Raw genomic sequence first — 19,002 nt, 5'->3', positions numbered from 1 at the left:
ATTACTAATTTTATGCAAACTCAAAATGAAGGCTTCTTTTCAAAGGTTATTGTTCAAACTTGAAGGGAAGCGAGCCATGTGGGAATACCCATTTACTGTTGCAGGCATCAATGTTTCATTTATGCTTATTCAGAGGAGAGTTGCATCAAGTAAGAGAGAATCACGATCTCCAACTAGCACAGGTGCAAACCTTAAAGGTGCATACCTTAAAGGCTGAAATAGATAGATACACCAAATATACTAGAAAATCCTCTATAGAGTTGAAAAAGTTTGACTGCAAAAACAAATTTACTTTGAGGTATGTTGCTATCTTTTCCTAAATTTTTATCTTGTTCAAGATCTGACAAATATGGCTTCTTTTACAAGATAGATGCTCCTCTCAGAAAGAAGAAATAAGAAAACTACAACATCAACTAGCACTTACAAACCAGAAATTGCAAGTCCTTTTATTATGCTATGTAGCTTTTTTCTAGATTATACAAATCCTTCATGACTTTAAAATTAGCTATGTTAAGTATCAACAGATTTTATTTTATTTTTCTTTCTAGAGAAGCCATTTTTCTATGAGGAATAATGAATGATCACCTACAACCAGTTGCATGTGAATGGAAAACTCTATCTACAGATACTTTGGGATTTTCATTTTCCAATTACTTTTGGTCATCCTTTAATGATTTTGGTTTCCAACGTGTTCTTTTTGTTCTTGAATTTAAAAGATTATAGAGTCTTTGATTGCAAGTAGGGATGTCATCAACCTCCCGGCCTGATCATTTTGGAGAAAATATTAGGTCATAAGATATGGATAAAGTGAGGAAGACATTTTATACAGATGTTCCTGATGAATACATGCAAGTTGTTGAAGATCTGGTTGTCCAAAGGACTGAATTTGGTAATGCATCAGAGAAAGAGCATTACCATGTGAAGGTATTATTTTAGCCTCTGTGGTTACTTTGTTACCAGTTTCCATTGAATAGAGGAAGTTGTAATGCTCGAAAGTTTTTGTTTTTATTTTTTATTTTTTTATTTAATGTAGGTGCTTGACAAACATAGAGTGACTCTTTCATGCAAATGTTCTGCAACAAAAGATGGTGGAGCTCTTCATCTTCTTAACGAACTTTCATTTAATTGTCTTTTTATTTTGAAGTCTTCCATTGCAGATTTTAATTTTTACTGTCAGGTTTGCAAGTCAGATAAATAATGTTTCAGATTACATCATGGTTGTTTTTACTATCTTTTAATTCTTAAATGAATATGGCTTTAAATATATTTGTTTCTTTTTATTTATTTATTTATTTATTTTATTTTATTTTTTACAGCAGGGCTTTTGGTTTAAAATCATTCCGAAATAAGAAAAAATACAGTTCCTAGATAAAACCGTTGACACTAGAATGGTTTAAAACCATTCCTAAAATTTCGTCTCTAAAATTTGAAACGGTACCCAAAACGGTTCCAAACTGTTCTTATTTTTTGCTTTGCCTCTTTTAGGAACGGTTTTAAACCGTTCCTGAAGAATTTAGAAATGGTTTAAAACCGTTCCTAAATGACGGTTTTAGTGTAGTGAAATATATGCTTTTTGGACCTTGCATTCATCTTACTCATTTGTTCTTTGGGAATCCACACAAGTGTCACAACCAAAAATACAAATGAATGAATAATTAATAGATTTTTTAAATCATTCCTCTTTAATTTGAGATCTTGCAATCTAGTACATTCATAGGAGAATGATTCACCAAGTAATAAACTGTCTTAACAGCTTTTGCCCAAAAACATTGCTCGAACTTAGTCAAACTTAGCATTCTCCTAGTATAATTTAGAAGTATATGATGATACGTTATGTGACTCCATTCTACTATGGAGTATTAGGGATTGAGTAGCGCCTCTCAATGCCTTGCTCGCTACAAAAATTAAAGAATAAATAACTTTAGTTTTACTCTCATTTGTTGTTAGTTCTCTGACATATAATCTTCATTCTATTTTGGTTTTTAACTAATGTTTTAATCTTGATAAAATAAGCAAAACCATCAATATTTCATTTCAACATGTAAATTCATATCTTTTTAAAGAAATCATCATTAAAATATATATATATATATACATACTTTGAACATCTGGAGGATTCGACACGAACCTTTTCAAATATCAAAATGAATTAGATTTAAGGCATCCTTACTTTTAGTACTAAAAAATGAAAAACAAGTTTTATAGAGTTTTCCTAATAAACAATTCTCACAAAAGTATAAATTAATATATTTAAATTAAGAAGAAAATTTTGATCAAGAAATACATTTAGTTCTTGTTTACTCATGTGGCCCAACTACCCATCCATACTGTAATAGAGTTTGTAACAACATTAGCAACAATATCATCGTTAACCTCAGTATCTCTGATCAACCAATATAAACTACCTATCAACTTTCTATTAACAATTATCATCACTCATTTTATAATTTTCAATGGACAATTCTCGTCAAAAAATAAAATAAAATTTATAACCATTTTTATTAAACTTTCCCAATGACAAAAGACATTTTTGCAAGTCTTTTGTGTGTCATACACCAGAAACTTACATGTGATACCATCAAACATAGTGATTCTTTTTTCTTATATAGTAATTCTAACATCTCCACTCTTCTTAGTTTTACACGTGCTATTATCACCCATATAAATCGTGTCGCCATCACATAACTGAAATATGTAAAAATAATATTAGTGTTGAGTTATATGGAATGAAGACCCAAATCAAAGATTTATTAATTGTTCAGATTCTCTTATAGAATCACTACAAGTAACATTTTTCCGTCCTTAGATAATTGTCTTTCTCAATTAGGTTTCCTTGATAACCCTTTAAATCTAATATTTGATAATATGAATCAAGCTGGAAAATTTTCTTATTTACTTTCCTGACTTTATAACTTTTTTTCAAAAATAGTCATTCCTTTAGCAATTCCTATACTTTTTGTCTTGTGCTATTTTGACATAGATTTTGTCTAATCTTTTCCATCGATACGTTTACCGGTAAATCTTCCTTAACCGTCTTAGCATCACTAAAAGATCTCTCATGTGTTTTTCTAGGAGACTCTTTGGTAAGTAACATAGATATGGTTGACTCCATATTGAAATCTGGACCATTGTTGAGATTCATAATCAAACTATCTCATTAATCCGACATTAAACAAAGCAGAATCATTGATCATTTTTTCATCATCAATCTTCACATTGACCACTATTTATCTACTGATCATCTTATTAAACCCATTTAAGTGTTCTTGCAAAGAGGACCCCTCCATTTACAAGTTGTAAAATTGTCATTGGAAAAAGAACTTGTTTGAAATTGATTTATCTTATATGGGTTTCAAAATTTATTCTGCAAAAGTTTTGCTGTAATTTCATTAAACAGGTTAAACAAAACTAAATCATCTATTGTAAGATGGATATCTACCATGGCTAATTGATTTTTCTTCTCAAATATATTATTTTTCATCTTTATGGGCTTCTTTTATTTTCTTTCTAGCACAATTGCATGGCCTTTCTTCACCAACACTATGTTCATCTTTAGTTTCCTCAACATGTAATTGGATATATTAAACCTCAGCACGTCAAACTAGTAAAACTCTATTTAGTCATTTGAAAAATAATTGTAACACAAACACCAACACCAATGTCATAAAGGAAAAAAAAATATATATATATTATCGACATTTGGCTCTGATACCAAATGTTGTGGAAACCTACACACAATCAATGCAGGCCAAAAAAAAAAAAAACAAAGGAAAAGGAAAAGGAAAGAAAGAAAGACACCAACTAAAACTCAAAAGGGAGGAGATATGGAGATTTAGTGATTCCACATATGACAAAAATCTAATAGAACTAAGCTTCATCTCTAAGGCTTGAAAAGTCTTTAGTCAATTCACTATTATAAAATACATTAATAATTAATTTTGAATTGATAACTAATTTTTAAAATCATTAGAATCAATACATATATTAAATAGCAGGCTTGAATCTTTGGACTTAGCTTGAAATCTCACTGACTCAGACTCGAGTCAGCCAAGTTTTGAGTCTTTTTTTTTTTTTTTAACTATGCATGAGCCATCTACAGTGCAACCGGCTGTACAAAGGTCAAGCTCATCCCACATTCATCTTATTGTACGAGCACTCAGCAACTCAAATGTCCTCTCTAACTACAGTTAGAGATAATGGCTAACCAGTTTTTTGAGATAATTCCTACAACAACTAGAAATCTCCAACTACAGTTAAAGATGATCACTAACATGTTTTTTGAAATAATTCCTACAACAATTAGAAATCATACAACCAAACACATACATCTCAAATCATACAACTACAATCATCTTCATCTACCAAACAAAGACCTCTCTCAACAAGCAAAGAAACACAGAAGCATGCTTGCTTCCATGTCATTCATCTCTCATGCCCAAGCTTCTCCTCCCCGTCCCCTTGAATTTACAACTCCAAGACTCCCACCCTTTTTAACTAGCTTACTCAACTGAAACACAGGGTGCCTGCAAAGCCTCCTTACCCCTTTCCTCCAACTCAGCCTATCCAACAAGCCCTCTACGTCGCTGCTACCGTACCCACCTCCACACCTGTTTTCCATGGTCCCCACAGCATGTTTCACGTGCGGGCTTCCGTCCGAAATGAGCTCTCTTTCCTCGTCAGCCTCACTCTTTGTTTGGAAGCTCCGAAAGCTCTCGGCATCACTTGCTACTCTGTCTTCGGCACCCAGTAGGAACTTGCCTAAGGCTGTCTTGTCAGGGAGACGGGCATCAGTTTTATCTGTGATGGCTCCACCATCAATTCGTGCCGTGGAGCTGGATGAATTGGGTTCAGCCTTGCTGCTTGGAGATTCTGAGCACGAAGAGAACACCCTAGACTCTGTGGATGATTCCTCTCTTTCCCGCAGCGTTTTTAGGATGAGTGTCTTGAGGAAGTTCATCACTTGCACAGCATGGATCAATGCAGTTAACGGATCTGCCATCTGCATCAAGGAAATAATTTTGAGAAGTTATTCATGAAACCTGCTGACAGGAAAGGATGAAGTCAGGGGGCACAGGGTCTTCATGGCACATGCACTGTGGAAAGTGCAAGACCTAGGCACCTAGGCCGTTCATCAGGTGGGACCTGGACCCAATGAAAACATTTCCTGGTCTGAAATTTGGGCCAGTGATTTGACATCCCATGTCAATGTGGACACCTAATTAGCAGACTGGCCTGATTTCTGGACAGGCACATGTTCTTGATGGGCCCCACCTTATGAATGACAAATGCTGAGTGCTGTTTCTATTTGTTGTTAATCATAATTCCTTCACTTGAGCATTTTCATTTGACGAATCTTTTTCCTTTTTTAAAGCATGAATGCTTCAGCTGGCATATCTGTACCTGAGTCATATTGGGTGCAAAAACCATAGCAATGTTGCGTGCATTCATCTTATTATGGTCTTCGTGCTGCACAACATCAGCCATCAGATTGATGGCCCAGTCAAGCAATGCGGCTTCTGTCGGCGGCAGATTCATCACAAGCTGAGCACAATTTTCTTCTGTGTTGCAATGCATCACCTGTTCAGGCGTAAGGGAGTCAAGGACCCCAGTTGGAAGTTCTCTAAACCACGCCTGCGACATCATCATGAAAATCTTAGCAATCTAAATATGATCTGGGCCACTGGAAAGAAAATGAAAAGAAAACTTAGGATGATAATGAGGCTAGGGGGGGGCGTGAATATTGCTCCCAATTTTCTGTTTATGTGCTTGTATCCTATTTTTCCACATCTTTAACTGCCTAGGCTGTTTTATTATTATTATTTTTTTATTATTTTTTTATTATTTATTTACTGGCTGTCTCTATTTTACCCCCAATAAATTCAGCCTAATTAACGGTGGAGAAGCTGGATAAGATCGTGCGTCCAATCTGCAAAATTCTTAGTTCTAGTTAATGGTTCTCCAAAAGTTTTTTTTTCCGTACACCTAGAGGGCTCAGACAAAGGGATCCTCTATCCCCCTACTTTATCGTGGTAGTAGCAGAGGCTTTGAGAAGAATGCTTGATAAAGGTCAGGAAGTCAATCTATTTAGGGGCTTTGAGGTGGGGAGGGTAGGACAGCGGATCTCCCACTTGCAGTTTGCAGATGACACAACAATTTTTAGTGAAGCTGAGGAGGTCATGGTGGACAGCATATGAAAGATCATTAAATGTTCTGAAGTGGTTTCAGAGCTGAAAGTCAATTCCCCGAAGAACGAAATTTTGGGGATCAGGATCGCCAGGGAGGAGGTGGGGCATTTAGTGGATATTTTTACGTGGTAATGGCTCTTTCCCTAGCAATCGGATAAGTTAGGCACGATTTTTTATGGCAAGGGTCATCTGACTCTCAGAAATTTCATGTCTTAAAGTGGGATGAGGTGTGTAGGCTGATTCGAGAAGGGGGTGCGGGGATTGGCAGATTGGAGGAGATCAGTAAGGCACCTTTGAGTACATAGTTATGAAGGTTTGGGTCGGAGGAAGAGTCTTTAGAGAAGGATAGTCACTTCTAAATATACAGTTGTGCGAGGGGGTTCGTGGGTTAAGGGCACCTTTCTTTATAGAGCCTCTGATATTTGAAAGGCCATTGAGGAGTGAAGGAGAGCTTTAAGGGGTGTGTTTTGCAATAGCAAATAGGGAAAGGGTGCTTTTTTGGGATGGAGTTTGGCTAGGCGACAAGTCTCTTCGTGCCTAATTCCCTAGATTGTTGCAGATAACTTCAGATGCCAAATCATATGTGGCCGGATATTTCTCGGTTTTGGGCGAGAATATGGTGTGGTCTCCTACCTAAGGAAGAAATTTCTCCGAAGAGTTGGAGGAATTCTCAATGGTGGTGGAAAAGTTTCACAGAGTCTGCTTGGTGTCGCGGATGAAAGATTACATGGTGTGGAGTCCAGAGAAGTCAGGCATGTTTTGTGTCCAATTTTTTATATAGATTTCTCACCTTCAAGGGTGCAGTTGGGGGTATGTGTCCTTCCAGCTTCGTCTAGAGTTATGATGCTCCTCCAAAGATAGTGGCTTTTGCATGGTTGGCGAGCAGGAATCGGGCGCTCACTGTTGATAATCATTAGAAGAGGGCAATGTCCATCCCCAATATGTGTTCCTTGTGTTTCAGCAATGCAGAATCAGTAAACCACTTGTTTATTCATTGTCCATTTGCTAGATACATTTGGGTGGGCTTTTTAGGGGTGTTCAAGATCATCTAGGTGATGTCGCGCACGATTGAGGACCACTTCCTTGCATGGCACGGAGGTGGTACCCGAAGAGATGGAAAGAATCTTTAAAAGCTATCTTTATTGGCTTTTCTATGGTCTATTTGGGGCGAGGGAAACAACTTCCAACTTAGAGATAAGAGTGCTCCAGTTTCTTTATATATATATATATATATATATATATATATATATATAGATGGGGAGGGGGGAGGGCAGCGCTGCGGTTTGTTCTTTGTTAAAGAGTGGGCCTAATGGCCCTCTGTAAAACAGCATATTTCGAGGCATCTATGGTAAAGCAAGGATATGATCCTGATAGTGATGAAGGGATAAAATACATAGATTCAGGAGTCACTGGCCCACACTAGTTAGTGAGATGTTGATGCTGTGATGAGAAGCCATGGAAAAGAGCTACTAACTAAAAACACTAAACACGAGGTATGTTGAAATTAAAGCCCAACCTCTTGAATGGAGGAGAAATTTTAGATTGTATAAGCCAATCTTTTAGCAGCAGCTAGGAATGAATTAAAAATACAACACCACCCTCTTCATGAAATAATTCAAGTTACATTGAGACAACATCCAGTATGAGCATTTCAGATGTTTTGGAATGTTATAAAACCAGGCTATCAAAGGCCAGCAGACGTGGAAAGTTACCATTTAAGGATTTATCTATATGACACAGATTGTTATAGGACTATGTAGGTTTACAAGATCTTAATATAATGCAGTTTGCAGATAATAACGGAAATTTCACCACTGTAGTGAATCGAACCAAGATGACAGACAATGATGGTATGCATTTCATGCCAGTGATTGAATTGTAATCATCTCAATCGAGAAACCATGCATTATAATTGAAAGAGTCAAATAATAGTTTCTCAGAAAGAAAAAGAAGGAACGAAAGAAGATATTTGGAGGAATCAATTGTAAAGATAGACAAGGTTGGAACCTAGATCAGTAAGTGTGCCGACTAGAGTTTTCAATTTCGTACCTTTATTAAACCAGCCAGACAATGCAAATCAATTCCATGTGGTATGATTCCCCTGTTAAGCTGGTTCCTGAGATACTCCTCTTGGCCATTCTCTGCATTAATTCTAAAGATACCTTCTGCCTTCAAGCACAATCAAGATGAAAACATCATCATGAATGTCTACAGAAAACAACACCAAGAGCAATTTGAAATTTAGCACAAACGAAACATACTAGAAGGCCCCCTTGTGAGTACAAGCGCCTCTGCATCAAGAGAAGAATTGTTGGCACGCTGTTCCCTCTGTGATCATAAGAACATTGCATAGACTTGGCAGAAACTCCAAATACACTTACACTGTAGAAACAAGAAAACCAATGAGGTGAAGCTCATCATGTAGGAAGACAATGGCCAGAGGAGATAGAATCACAGACAAAAACATAAATTATAGTCCAACTACCCATGAAAAATTCAATATACAGTTTCTAGAACTAAAATGACCCACTTAAAATATCATAGATAATACATGGAAACAAAAAGAATATCCAGAATCCTTGTACATCTCACTGTGGTCACCAAGGAATATTGTGGAAGAAAGTAATTTAACTATCAAACTGAATCATAAAAAACAGGTGGATTTTCAATTGCGCAGTCAGACAAAAATAAAACAACAGGTAGCTAAGGCAGCACTTCCATACAAAATACAATGATACAAAAGTTATATAATTTGATAGGATCACTGGAAAAATGGAAGGAGCCCTTGTGACCACAATCAGTTTGAGATTGAAACTACCGCCATATCCATACTGTTTTAAGAATGGATTGAAATCTACCCATGAGATTGGAAATGAGACGAGCACATGTTGGCACTCATCCCAGGTATTTCAACCCTGATACCAGAATAAAACAGCCTGCCAGATGGTACCACATCCAATGTAGCACAGCGAAGGATTAGACATCATACTACAAAATGTTGCATGATTACAATCCCTCATAATGAAATCCATCATAAGTGGTTCTAGACAGGCATGCTCCCCAGAAGGGCTACACCTGATAAACCAACATAGGTGAGCTTAGTGTTTCAAATAGCGCCCGTAGCGTACGCTACGCAGTGTAGCGTGGCCGTAGTGCTACGTAGTATCCCAAATAGCGTAAATCCCCGGTAGCATACGCTACAAGGGTCGTAGCGTACGCTACAGCTACGTAGCGTATGCTACAGCTACGTAGCGGATAGCATCCGTAGCATAAGCTATAATGTATTTTTTTACTATTTTATTTTTATTATTATTTTTTCACGTTTTCTTTGTTTCTAATGTTGAGGAATGTGACACTTATATTATACTTGATAGTTTTAACTAATGGGATTTTTATTTCTTTTCATAGTTGTGACTTGTGGTTTCAATTAGACTATTAATTAAAGTGGTTTGTTTAGAAAGTTGTTGATGTGATAATTATTTGATTTGGCTTATATATGTGGATTGGCTTTTGATAAATGATAACTAATAAATTTTTTGAACATGCTTATAATTGAAAAAATGAATCATCTTTTGGGCATTTTTATATATTTTTTTTTTCATTTTTTTTCACTATTTATTATATTTGTCCTATTTTTAAATTAAAAAATAGAAGTATCGTGTAGCTTACGCTACACGCTACGTATTTACACTACACGCTATAGAGGGCAGAGCGCTACGCATCACGCTGCCGCTATTTAAAACACTGGTTGAGCTAAAAAGAACAATAATCTACCTGAGGGGGCCAAATGCATACTGAAGTACTTCAAATGATGGAAGCAAGCAATGAATTCCTGATCTATCCAAACCCAAGGCTGCATGTGTCGGATCTAGTCTTAAACTGATTCTGATGGAGTGTGGGGTCCATCAAACTACCAGAGTCACAAGATTGTAATTTCAATCTCCAGATATTAACACATTGTTTCATTACATGTGTAGACACAAACATACAGCAGCATGTGTCCAGTGTATAAAAGACATGTTTCCCAGTTGGATCCAAATCGTGCGGGATTCACAGTCCCTGTGACTGCATACCCCATTCAATCAGGATATTTGGAGATATCTGAAGGAGTGTCGGGTCCTTTTACTGATCGTATGTAGTGAGCCAGCTATTACATTGGGTATCAATACTTGCAGGTACCAGCCATGTGCATGTATACTGGCAGTTTTACAGCAATGCGCATGAATTTAAGCAGAAATAAAACTCTATATGGATTCTTTATACAAACCACAAGGGCTAAAAACAGCCTTAGAGCACCGTACACCCCCAACAAATTTATATGATTGACAATAGGAATTCATACGCATGGTCTGTAATGAGAATTAAAGAGACAGGGTGCTTTTACTACTTCAAAGAGATTTTTCTTTTTAAGTGGAAGTAGCCACTAGATGATATTCTGATTTCTTTATTTGATAATATGTAACCAATAGGAATCTTAATTAGACACATTGTATGTACTTGGCAATTGTATGTTCTTACGCTATAAAAAGCCATATATATGACATTATATGAATGATATTTTTTCGAATAGAAGTTTATTCATGGGTTTGAACGCATGTGTTGCCTCTCTTGAGCATGTGTTGCTCTTCCCATTGCATTAGTTGCAAGGGTTTATTCGCATGTGTTGTTTTATCTATCAACTGGGTTTCAACCATCCATCTTTGGATCTAGAATGGTGGAATTTGGCTTTGAAAAAGTGGTGCGTATTTTTAAGATCCATACAATTAATTCTATTTTTAGATTCAGTTGTATCATTCCAATAACATGGCATGCCACAACACAATTATTTAGGGCCCATTTGGATACCACTAGTTAAGTTACTTTTTAACTTGTTTTAAGTAATTAAGTTACTTTTTTGACTTAAGTTAGTTTGGTAAGTATCATTGTAAAAGTATCTTATGTGCTAAAAATTACTTATCTTAATAAGTTGTTGTTTTTTAGCTTTTTAACTAATAACTTTTCTACTTCTCTCTCCCACGGTCCATGTTAAGGAGGCTCTCTCTCATGGTTCATATCAAAGGACACCCCACACGGTGGACTGTCCACATTGAAGGTGCGGCTCACAGTGGACAGTCCACATAAAAGGTGGCCCCCACATGATGGATGACCCCATATTAATGTGGGCCCACATATGGATGGTCCACATCAAAGGTCGGCCCAAAATGATAAAAAGCCCACATCCAAAGTGGGCTAGTATGATGGATGACCCACTTCAAAGGTGGGGCTTACATGATGGACAATCCACATCAAAGGTGGGCTCCACATGATGGGTAGTGTACATTGAAGCTGGGCCGCACATGATAGATGGCCCATACTGAGGTGGCCCCACATGATGGATAATCCACATCAAAGGTCAGTCCCTAATGATGAATGACCCACATCCAAGGCAAGCCCTGCATGATGGGCAACCCACATGATGGACAATCCATATCAAAGGTGGGCTCCACATGATGGGCAATTAATAATGGTGGCCCCACATGATGGATGATCCACACGATATAGGCCCCACATGATGGATGGTCCACATCAAAGGTGGGCTTCACATGATGGGTGGTGGATATTGAAGGTGGGCCCCACATGATGGACAATAACATTGATGGTGGGCCCCACTTGATGGATGACCAACATCAAAGGTGGGCCCTACATAATGAATGGTGCACATTAAAGGTCAGGCCATGATGATGAATGGCCCACATCCAAGGTGGGCCCCGTATGATGGATGACCCACATCAAAGGTGGGGCCCCACACAATGAATGGCCCACATCAAAGGTTGGCCCCACATGATGAATGGTGGATGTGAGGGGAACCAAACCGACTTGAGGGATAATTACTTATGATGTTGGAAATCAAACATGTTTTTCTATTTTTTAGTTGATAAGTATGTTGGTGTTACCAAACATATTTATCGGCCGAATAAATAGAAACCACAATAAGCTACTTATGGCACAAGTAGCTTATCCAAAGTAACTTATGATCCAAACACCCCTTAGTGTCATAAAAATCTGAGGCCCACTTTCTAGATGGGAGAATGGATGTCACAATGACGGATGAGTACTTGAGGTTAGTAAACTAGAGGTTCTTCAGTGCCATCTACTTAAGTAGGCAAATCTCTACCACATATAATGCCTATAGCTTTGGACATTTTTTCCCTCCCAATTAGTCTTCATAGCGCTGGTTAAAAGAGGATAATTTCTTCATAAAAATGTAGCTGGTTCGCAAGGAATAGTTAAGATTTTACTGCACAATGGACAGCTTGACTCAACCCGCTTCCTTCACTTCTTTCAACATGGGTAGCCCGCACACACCTCTTCATTTCTGTGTGTAACTCGGACAAAGAGGAGAACGTGCGATGCTCCGTGGGGTCCACCATGTTGTATATGTAAAATCTACATCCATCCATCAGGTGAGAACCATTATTTTGAACCGTACAAAAGATAAGCCCAATTAAAAACTCAACATAGGCCACAACAATGGGAACAACATAAAATTGCTCTCAGAACCACTACGTTCATAGGGTGTGGCCCACCTGAGCTTTTAATCCGACTGATTTTTGTATCTTCTTTTCATCGTGCTGAGTTAGGCATGATTAAGGTTGGATGAAAAATGCACCACATGGTGATCCACAAACAAACCTACAGTTGGCATCCCATTTCCACTGTTCCATGTGGTGTGCCTCATCTGAGTTGTGGATCTAGCTGAATTTTTACTTCAAGATCTAACATTGAGTATGGAACCTGATGCATAGAGTGAATTTTATATTTAAAAGATGATTGGCCCTACAAAATTCAGTGTTTTACACTGCGTAAAACAGATGTTGTGGAGAACTCAACCAAAGTATTCAATAATAGTAACAGTGGCTGTAAAGGCCACAATTGAAACAATTACATTACAGGCTGTAATGGTCAATTTTTTTTTAAAGAAAAAAAAAAATCAGAAAAAAATGTGGGAAAAATATCAAAATTTGAGAGGATCCAAATATGTATTCCTTTTTTTTTTCAACGTGTTTATGATGGTGTAATGGGTCCTTGCTATTGCTCCGGTGGTAGACTCTTAGGAGTTTCAACACCTGGTCAAGGGTTCGAGTACCCATAGGTGATGAAATCCCACTACCACGCGAGTGTGTGGCAGTGTGCATGCGTGTGTTTAAAAAATAATAAAATAATTAAAAAAAAAAGGGACCATTCTTTGGAAGAATGTTGTTTTGGGTTGCATGATGATTTTATTAACCTAACAGGCCTATATTGATTGCAAAGCTTCTATATTTAACCCCCAAATTGCCTGAAATTCATGCAATCTATGAAACTCATCGCATTAATGCATATCAGTAAGCATTTGACATCTTCCCCTGTTGAACTACAAATAGATGCTACGGGAAGTAGATGAATAAAATAAATCAAAGCAATATAGAACTCCACACCTGTAATTTAGATTGAAAACAACAACACCAACATAGACAATGTTAATTCAGATTTGTTGCTGGGTCGAGGTGCATAATAGATTGCTCTCTTTGAGATAGTCCGCAGCCCTTGGTGCAATGAACCGATGCATAAGGCTTCCAAAGTGTTTTCCCAATATACAGTCGCCTAGTATAAGGATCTTCACAATGTGCATTCGCTATGAAAATCCCAACACCAAACCTCTGAAAAAACACAATGCCTTCTTTATGCCCAAAAAGGAGAAAGAAACGATTCGATCAAGAGAAAGACAAATTTGAGGTAGGGGAGATGAGTTTGGTTGTTCCCTAAAAAAACCTTAGGGAGAAAATCCCTTTTAATAAAAGCTTTAACAAAACATCTGTTACAAAAACCACCACCAACAATCGTTGAGATGGGCCCAAAAGAAGAGGCATGTCTCATACGTTACAGATGACCATAACAAGTGGGCCATATCCAACGGTTGTGATAAAATCAATTAAAATGGATTAATAAAAAATTTGGGCAAAATTGAGCCCATCAAGACTTACGAAAGGGATGCGCTCAAGCCTACCGGGGCTAGATTCCTCACGTGCGAGTATCGTGCACATATGCTCGATTAACTGATTTTTTGGCCAATTCTCCCCACAAGCCACCTTGTGCGTGTATACACGAGTTAGAGCATAATATGGGACTTTTTCAAATGACTATTTCAACAAAAGCATTACAACTCCTTCACAAACCTTCTTCCCATACACTGCAAAGGACAAAAGGTTTACGCTACCCAAAAAATTAAAAATTAAAAATTAAACAAAACAATTGTATTTTTTGAAATACATCAACACCCCCAAGTAATTTGAAGAAATTTTGAAATTAAATTCACATGAATATTTGTCTACCACATACATGAGCAGTCGGGATTACTCATGCGTCTTGGAGCGAAACATGTTAATCAAATGTTGCAGCTTCAGGAATTTTTTATGCTATATTCAACTTACAGGCGACCCTAGTGTTAGTTTTGAAGCTGTTCTATCCGGTGGCGACCCTAGTTTTAGTTTTGAAGCTGTTCTATCCGGTGTCCTAGCTCTCTTCTCCGAATGATTAGATGTGGTTTGGAATTGCTGGCTAACTATTGCCTCAATCCATCATTAATATATGCTAGGAAGAAGTTCAACAGGTTTCAGATGACCTTTTTAGATCTCAGTTGCTTTAGATCCAAGGTACTGCAATAGTTGTTTTTTCTACTAGAAGTCTATAGTAAAGCTTCAGTGTTGCAACAACTATTCCTTTTAGGATATGATTGCAGGTGTTGCTTACAATGCCTATTTCTACTGTGCTTCTGCACCTCATGCAGGCTGCTATAGACTTTGTGGTATATGGTTTCTTTTCTGCTTTTGTTGTAAGTTGCTGTCATTCTGTTTCATGATTGCTTGCTTCTACAGTTGTTAGCTTGGGGATGATACTGTGATGGATTTTAAGCTGAGGCTAAAGCAAAGCAGTAGGGACTAGGTGGAAGCTGGGAGTTGTGGTTTTGTTGTAGGGTTGGCTGTGCTGTTGTTTTTATGTCATTATGTTGCTTTGGTTTTGGATTGCATTTGGGGGTTCCCTACCATCAAAGTCCTCATCAATCATTGGATCTTCCCAGGGAGGTAAGGGCCATTTTGGTGGAGGTTTTGCAGGGATTGGCCATACTGGGAGGTGTTAGCTTCTGTTTCTCCCCCAAGTTCCTATTAATTTAATAAAGCTAGATTGTTGTGCGGGGCTGTTTTGTTTTGTGTTTTTCACACCTTCCAAGTATTGATGTAAAAATCTTTTTTTCCTTATCAGTAAAGTTACAAGTGGTGTGCTCCCACCTTCTGGTACAAAAGAAATTTTGAATGAATAGTGTCACAAACTTATGGGACGACTAGAATGCTTCCAAATCAGCCCAAAATTCATGCAATGTATGAAATTCGTCCTACTAATATATATCCCTAAGCATTTGACATCATTCTCCTCTAGTAATTTGAAGAAAAAAATTGAAATTAAATTTGGAGGAATAGTGTCGTTGATTAGGGGACCACTCAAATGTCCCCAAACTGGCCCAAAATTCATGCGATCTATGGAACCCATCCCATTAATGCATATCCCTAAGCATTTGACATCATTCATCTTAAGTTTTTTTCTTTTTTTCTTTTTTTTTTTTTAATGAAATTAAATTTGGATAAATAATGTCGTCAACTTGAGAGATCACTCGAATACCCCCAAATCAGCTTTAAAATGCTTGCAATCTATATCACTCATCCCTCTAAAGCATTTCATTAAGAATTTGACATCACTACCCCCAAGTAATTTGAAGAAAAATGAAATTAAATTCAGATGAATAGTATCGCTAATTTGGGAGAACATTCGAATACCCCCAAATCCACCTAAAAATCCATGCAATATATGGTACCCATCCCACTAACACATATCATTAAGCATTTGACACCATTCCCCTTAAGTAATTTGAAGGAAAAATGAAATTAAATTCGGATGAATAGTGTTGCCGATTTGGGGGACCACTTGAATGCCTCGAAATCGGCATAAAATTCATGCAATCTATGAAAATCATCCCACTAATACATATCCCTAAGCATTTGACATCATTTCCCTTAAGTAATTTGAAGAAAAAAAAAATGAAAATTATATTTGGCACTATTCATTAAAAAAATAGCCGAAACTAAAATATTACCAAAAAAAAAAAAAAAACAGATGAGAAACTTTGATTTAGTGTATGCATGTGTAGATCTAAACTCTATACATATATTTCAATAATCCACACAAAAAATGAATTTTGTTGAAAAATATGTTTTTAGAAAAAAGAGCAAAAATACAAAAATAAATAAATAAATAAAAATGTTAGAAAAAAGGCCAAATCAACTACAATTCTAGCAAAATCTAGTCGATACGGTGATGTAATGTCGAGAATGAACAAAAATAAATCAATAAATTTTTACCCAATTTTGTGATTTTTTCCAAATTTGACCTCCAAAACTTCGATTTTTCCAAAACGGCTAGATCTTGTGTTTTAATCCCAAAAGATTGTGCAAGGCTTGTCAAAATTAGTTTAGAAACACTCCCAAGAACCAAAATCACTAAAAATGGAGGAGAAAAGTTTTTTTTTTTTCAATTAAGCTTATATAACTGGAATTGTTATGGTTATTTTTTCTTCTCATTTTCTTTTTGAAACGGCATTTCACCCCCGTATGCATAACAGTGCTGACCATTATCGTGACGGCTGTTACGTAACCGTTATTGAATATCATGGACTTTGGTCCCTCTGCCTCTCTCTCAATTTTTATCTCTCCACTCTGACTCACCCCCTTTTCTCTTTCTAACCCCTTGCCTCACAGGCGGCAAACGTGCCATACCCCTAGTATCCATAAAGGTCATGGACGGTACAAGGAAAAATGTGAGGAAAGCTGATATAATCTCAAACTAGTCTAGTTGACAAGTGTAATAAAGAGTTCTGCCTCAAGGAATACCTTGCACATGGAAGGTGGGGTAGTGGACCCAGACCATCCATCTAGTTGTTACAACTGAGGCTGGCACAGAGTTAGAAAACAGAACATCCAGACAATACCAGCCATCCAACAGGCTGCCTTAAATGGACAATTAAAGATGAAAAATGGTTGACAGTAAAGAGTTCAACAGGGCAAGTGATGGCTATGAATGTCCAAGGGTGCATTCTTTCATCAGTAGGTTATCCATATACATGGCCCCCTAGATTGATGATCTGGATCTTATATCTCAACCCGCCATCAATGGCCCACAGGGATCTTAAAATTTTGTCCCTGCACTAATCATGTAAGTGACGGGTTTGCATCCTACACCCTCGATGACCATGAATATGCAGATCCCACCTAAGTGCGCAATGAATAAAATAATTTCATAAAGCTATTCCTATGGATGAGCATATCTTAAATTATCTTTCTATGGCAGCCATCAGCAAAATCATCATAGCTTTCTCCCAATTTGATACAATCTCACATACAAATGTACCGTAAGTCAAACAATTGCTTCATACTTTCTTCAATTCATTTCAAGATTTTCTTCAATTCGCCCCTATTGAAGAAAATCTTGAGATTCATCTATTTACATGCACTTGTGTAAGTAATACGGTATCGAATCAGGATAATTACTCTAAAAAGTTTCCCTAGCATTCATATGGAGGAACAGGGCTCCAAATCACAGCTACATTACTTCCAAATCATACCCGAAAAGAACAAAACTGCAATTTGAGGAACAATTCCTCATTACGAACACTAAAAAAACAGAAATCATTACAGCAATCTGGTCATTTCCTCCTGATTCACAATTCAATTCACGTGTGCCTCCAAAAACAACCTTATGTAGCTTAATGCCATTCAAGAACTGTTAAGACAAATCAGATAGATTCCCTCTCTCCACACAAGATGGCCATTTTTTTCCACAAGCAACTCAATTCTCCGGCAACAGAGAAATATAAACAGAGAACCGAATTCGAAAAAGAAAAAAACACAATTCCGAGAGAAAAGAAAAGAAAGAAATGCTGACCTGGCGCTAGGTACCCTCCTCGGGACCTCGGGCTCAAACTCGACCGGCAAGCCAAGGAAGCCATTGAATCGATCAAACGTGACATGTGCAATGTGCCTGACATCGGTCGGCCACCCGATGTCCATCGAGCACATGTCTTCCCTGTCAACGCTGCAAGTCACCAGCGATTTCCGCAGCGCAGCGACGAAGATCGCCAGAATCGAGAACTGCTGTTCCTGCTGCTCTCTGGTTTCCTCAGGAGAAGAAAGGAAAGAAGAAGAAGTAGGGTTTACGAAATACTCATCATTCTCTTCTTCTTCTTCTTCTTCTTCATCATTTTCTTCTTCTTCTTCTTCTTCTTCTTCATCATCATCATTACTTGGAGGAAAAGATGCGGTTCCAGTAACCCGCGGACCATCGAAAGAATTGGACCGGAAGATAAGCGTCATGATTCAGAGGCGAAGGAGGATAGATGCGGGTGTATGGGAATACGGTGATCTCTCTCTCAATGGGATGTGGAGGAAGAAAAAGGAGAGGTTGCTTAGGAGGGTGGGGAGATGAATGATGGAGGGGAAGAGGGTGGTTTTGTCGACATGGAGGGGGTTGATGTTGACATTCTCGGGGCTCTGTTTCACAAGCATATGCGCCGGAGCATTGCATACGGTGGGTGAGACGATACCGTCTCGTGACTGTGGTAGACCACTCCACGCCCACTGCCACGTGGAATCTTCAGTTCCTTTCGGTCCGGAGATATGTTATTGGAGGAGGTCTCAAATTCCAACGGGTTGTACTACATGTAAATGTCCACCAGCGAATAACTTTCAATGTG

At 37.7% G+C, this 19,002-nt stretch overlaps 1 protein-coding gene and 1 long non-coding RNA gene across 2 annotated transcripts; one reads left to right on the top strand and one right to left on the bottom strand.

Moving 5' to 3' along the window:
- The first annotated feature begins 382 nt into the window (after positions 1 to 382).
- Positions 383 to 1,210, top strand: LOC131249934 (uncharacterized). Its single transcript, XR_009172912.1, has 2 exons — positions 383 to 924; positions 1,051 to 1,210. It is a non-coding gene; the product is annotated as an uncharacterized LOC131249934 (long non-coding RNA).
- Positions 1,211 to 4,240: 3,030 nt separating this feature from the next.
- On the bottom strand, positions 4,241 to 18,793 carry LOC131248603 (rho GTPase-activating protein 3-like). Its single transcript, XM_058248954.1, has 5 exons — positions 18,195 to 18,793; positions 8,447 to 8,567; positions 8,235 to 8,354; positions 5,401 to 5,631; positions 4,241 to 4,999 (listed from the first exon to the last, which is right to left on the bottom strand). Exons 1-5 carry the CDS (start codon positions 18,620 to 18,622, stop codon positions 4,430 to 4,432), a joined length of 1,470 nt encoding a protein of 489 aa, XP_058104937.1. The 5' UTR covers positions 18,623 to 18,793; the 3' UTR covers positions 4,241 to 4,429.
- Positions 18,794 to 19,002: the final 209 nt, after the last annotated feature.

This window comes from Magnolia sinica, chromosome 6 (assembly GCF_029962835.1).
Source record: "Magnolia sinica isolate HGM2019 chromosome 6, MsV1, whole genome shotgun sequence".
In the NCBI taxonomy this organism is placed as follows: domain Eukaryota; kingdom Viridiplantae; phylum Streptophyta; class Magnoliopsida; order Magnoliales; family Magnoliaceae; genus Magnolia; species Magnolia sinica.
The sequence above is the reverse complement of the archived record's forward strand: the minus strand, read 5'-3'. Positions and strand labels throughout refer to the sequence as shown.

Coding starts and splice junctions, on each gene's coding strand:
- LOC131248603 (XM_058248954.1), bottom strand. CDS start 18,622: ATGACGCTTATCTTCCGGTCCAATTCTTTCGATGGTCCGCGGGTTACT. Junction 8,568..18,194: donor AGGAGGGTACCTAGCGCCAG/GTCAGCATTTCT, acceptor TTGTTTCTACAG/TGTAAGTGTATTTGGAGTTT. Junction 5,632..8,234: donor GTCTGGCTGGTTTAATAAAG/GTACGAAATTGA, acceptor ATGATGTCGCAG/GCGTGGTTTAGAGAACTTCC.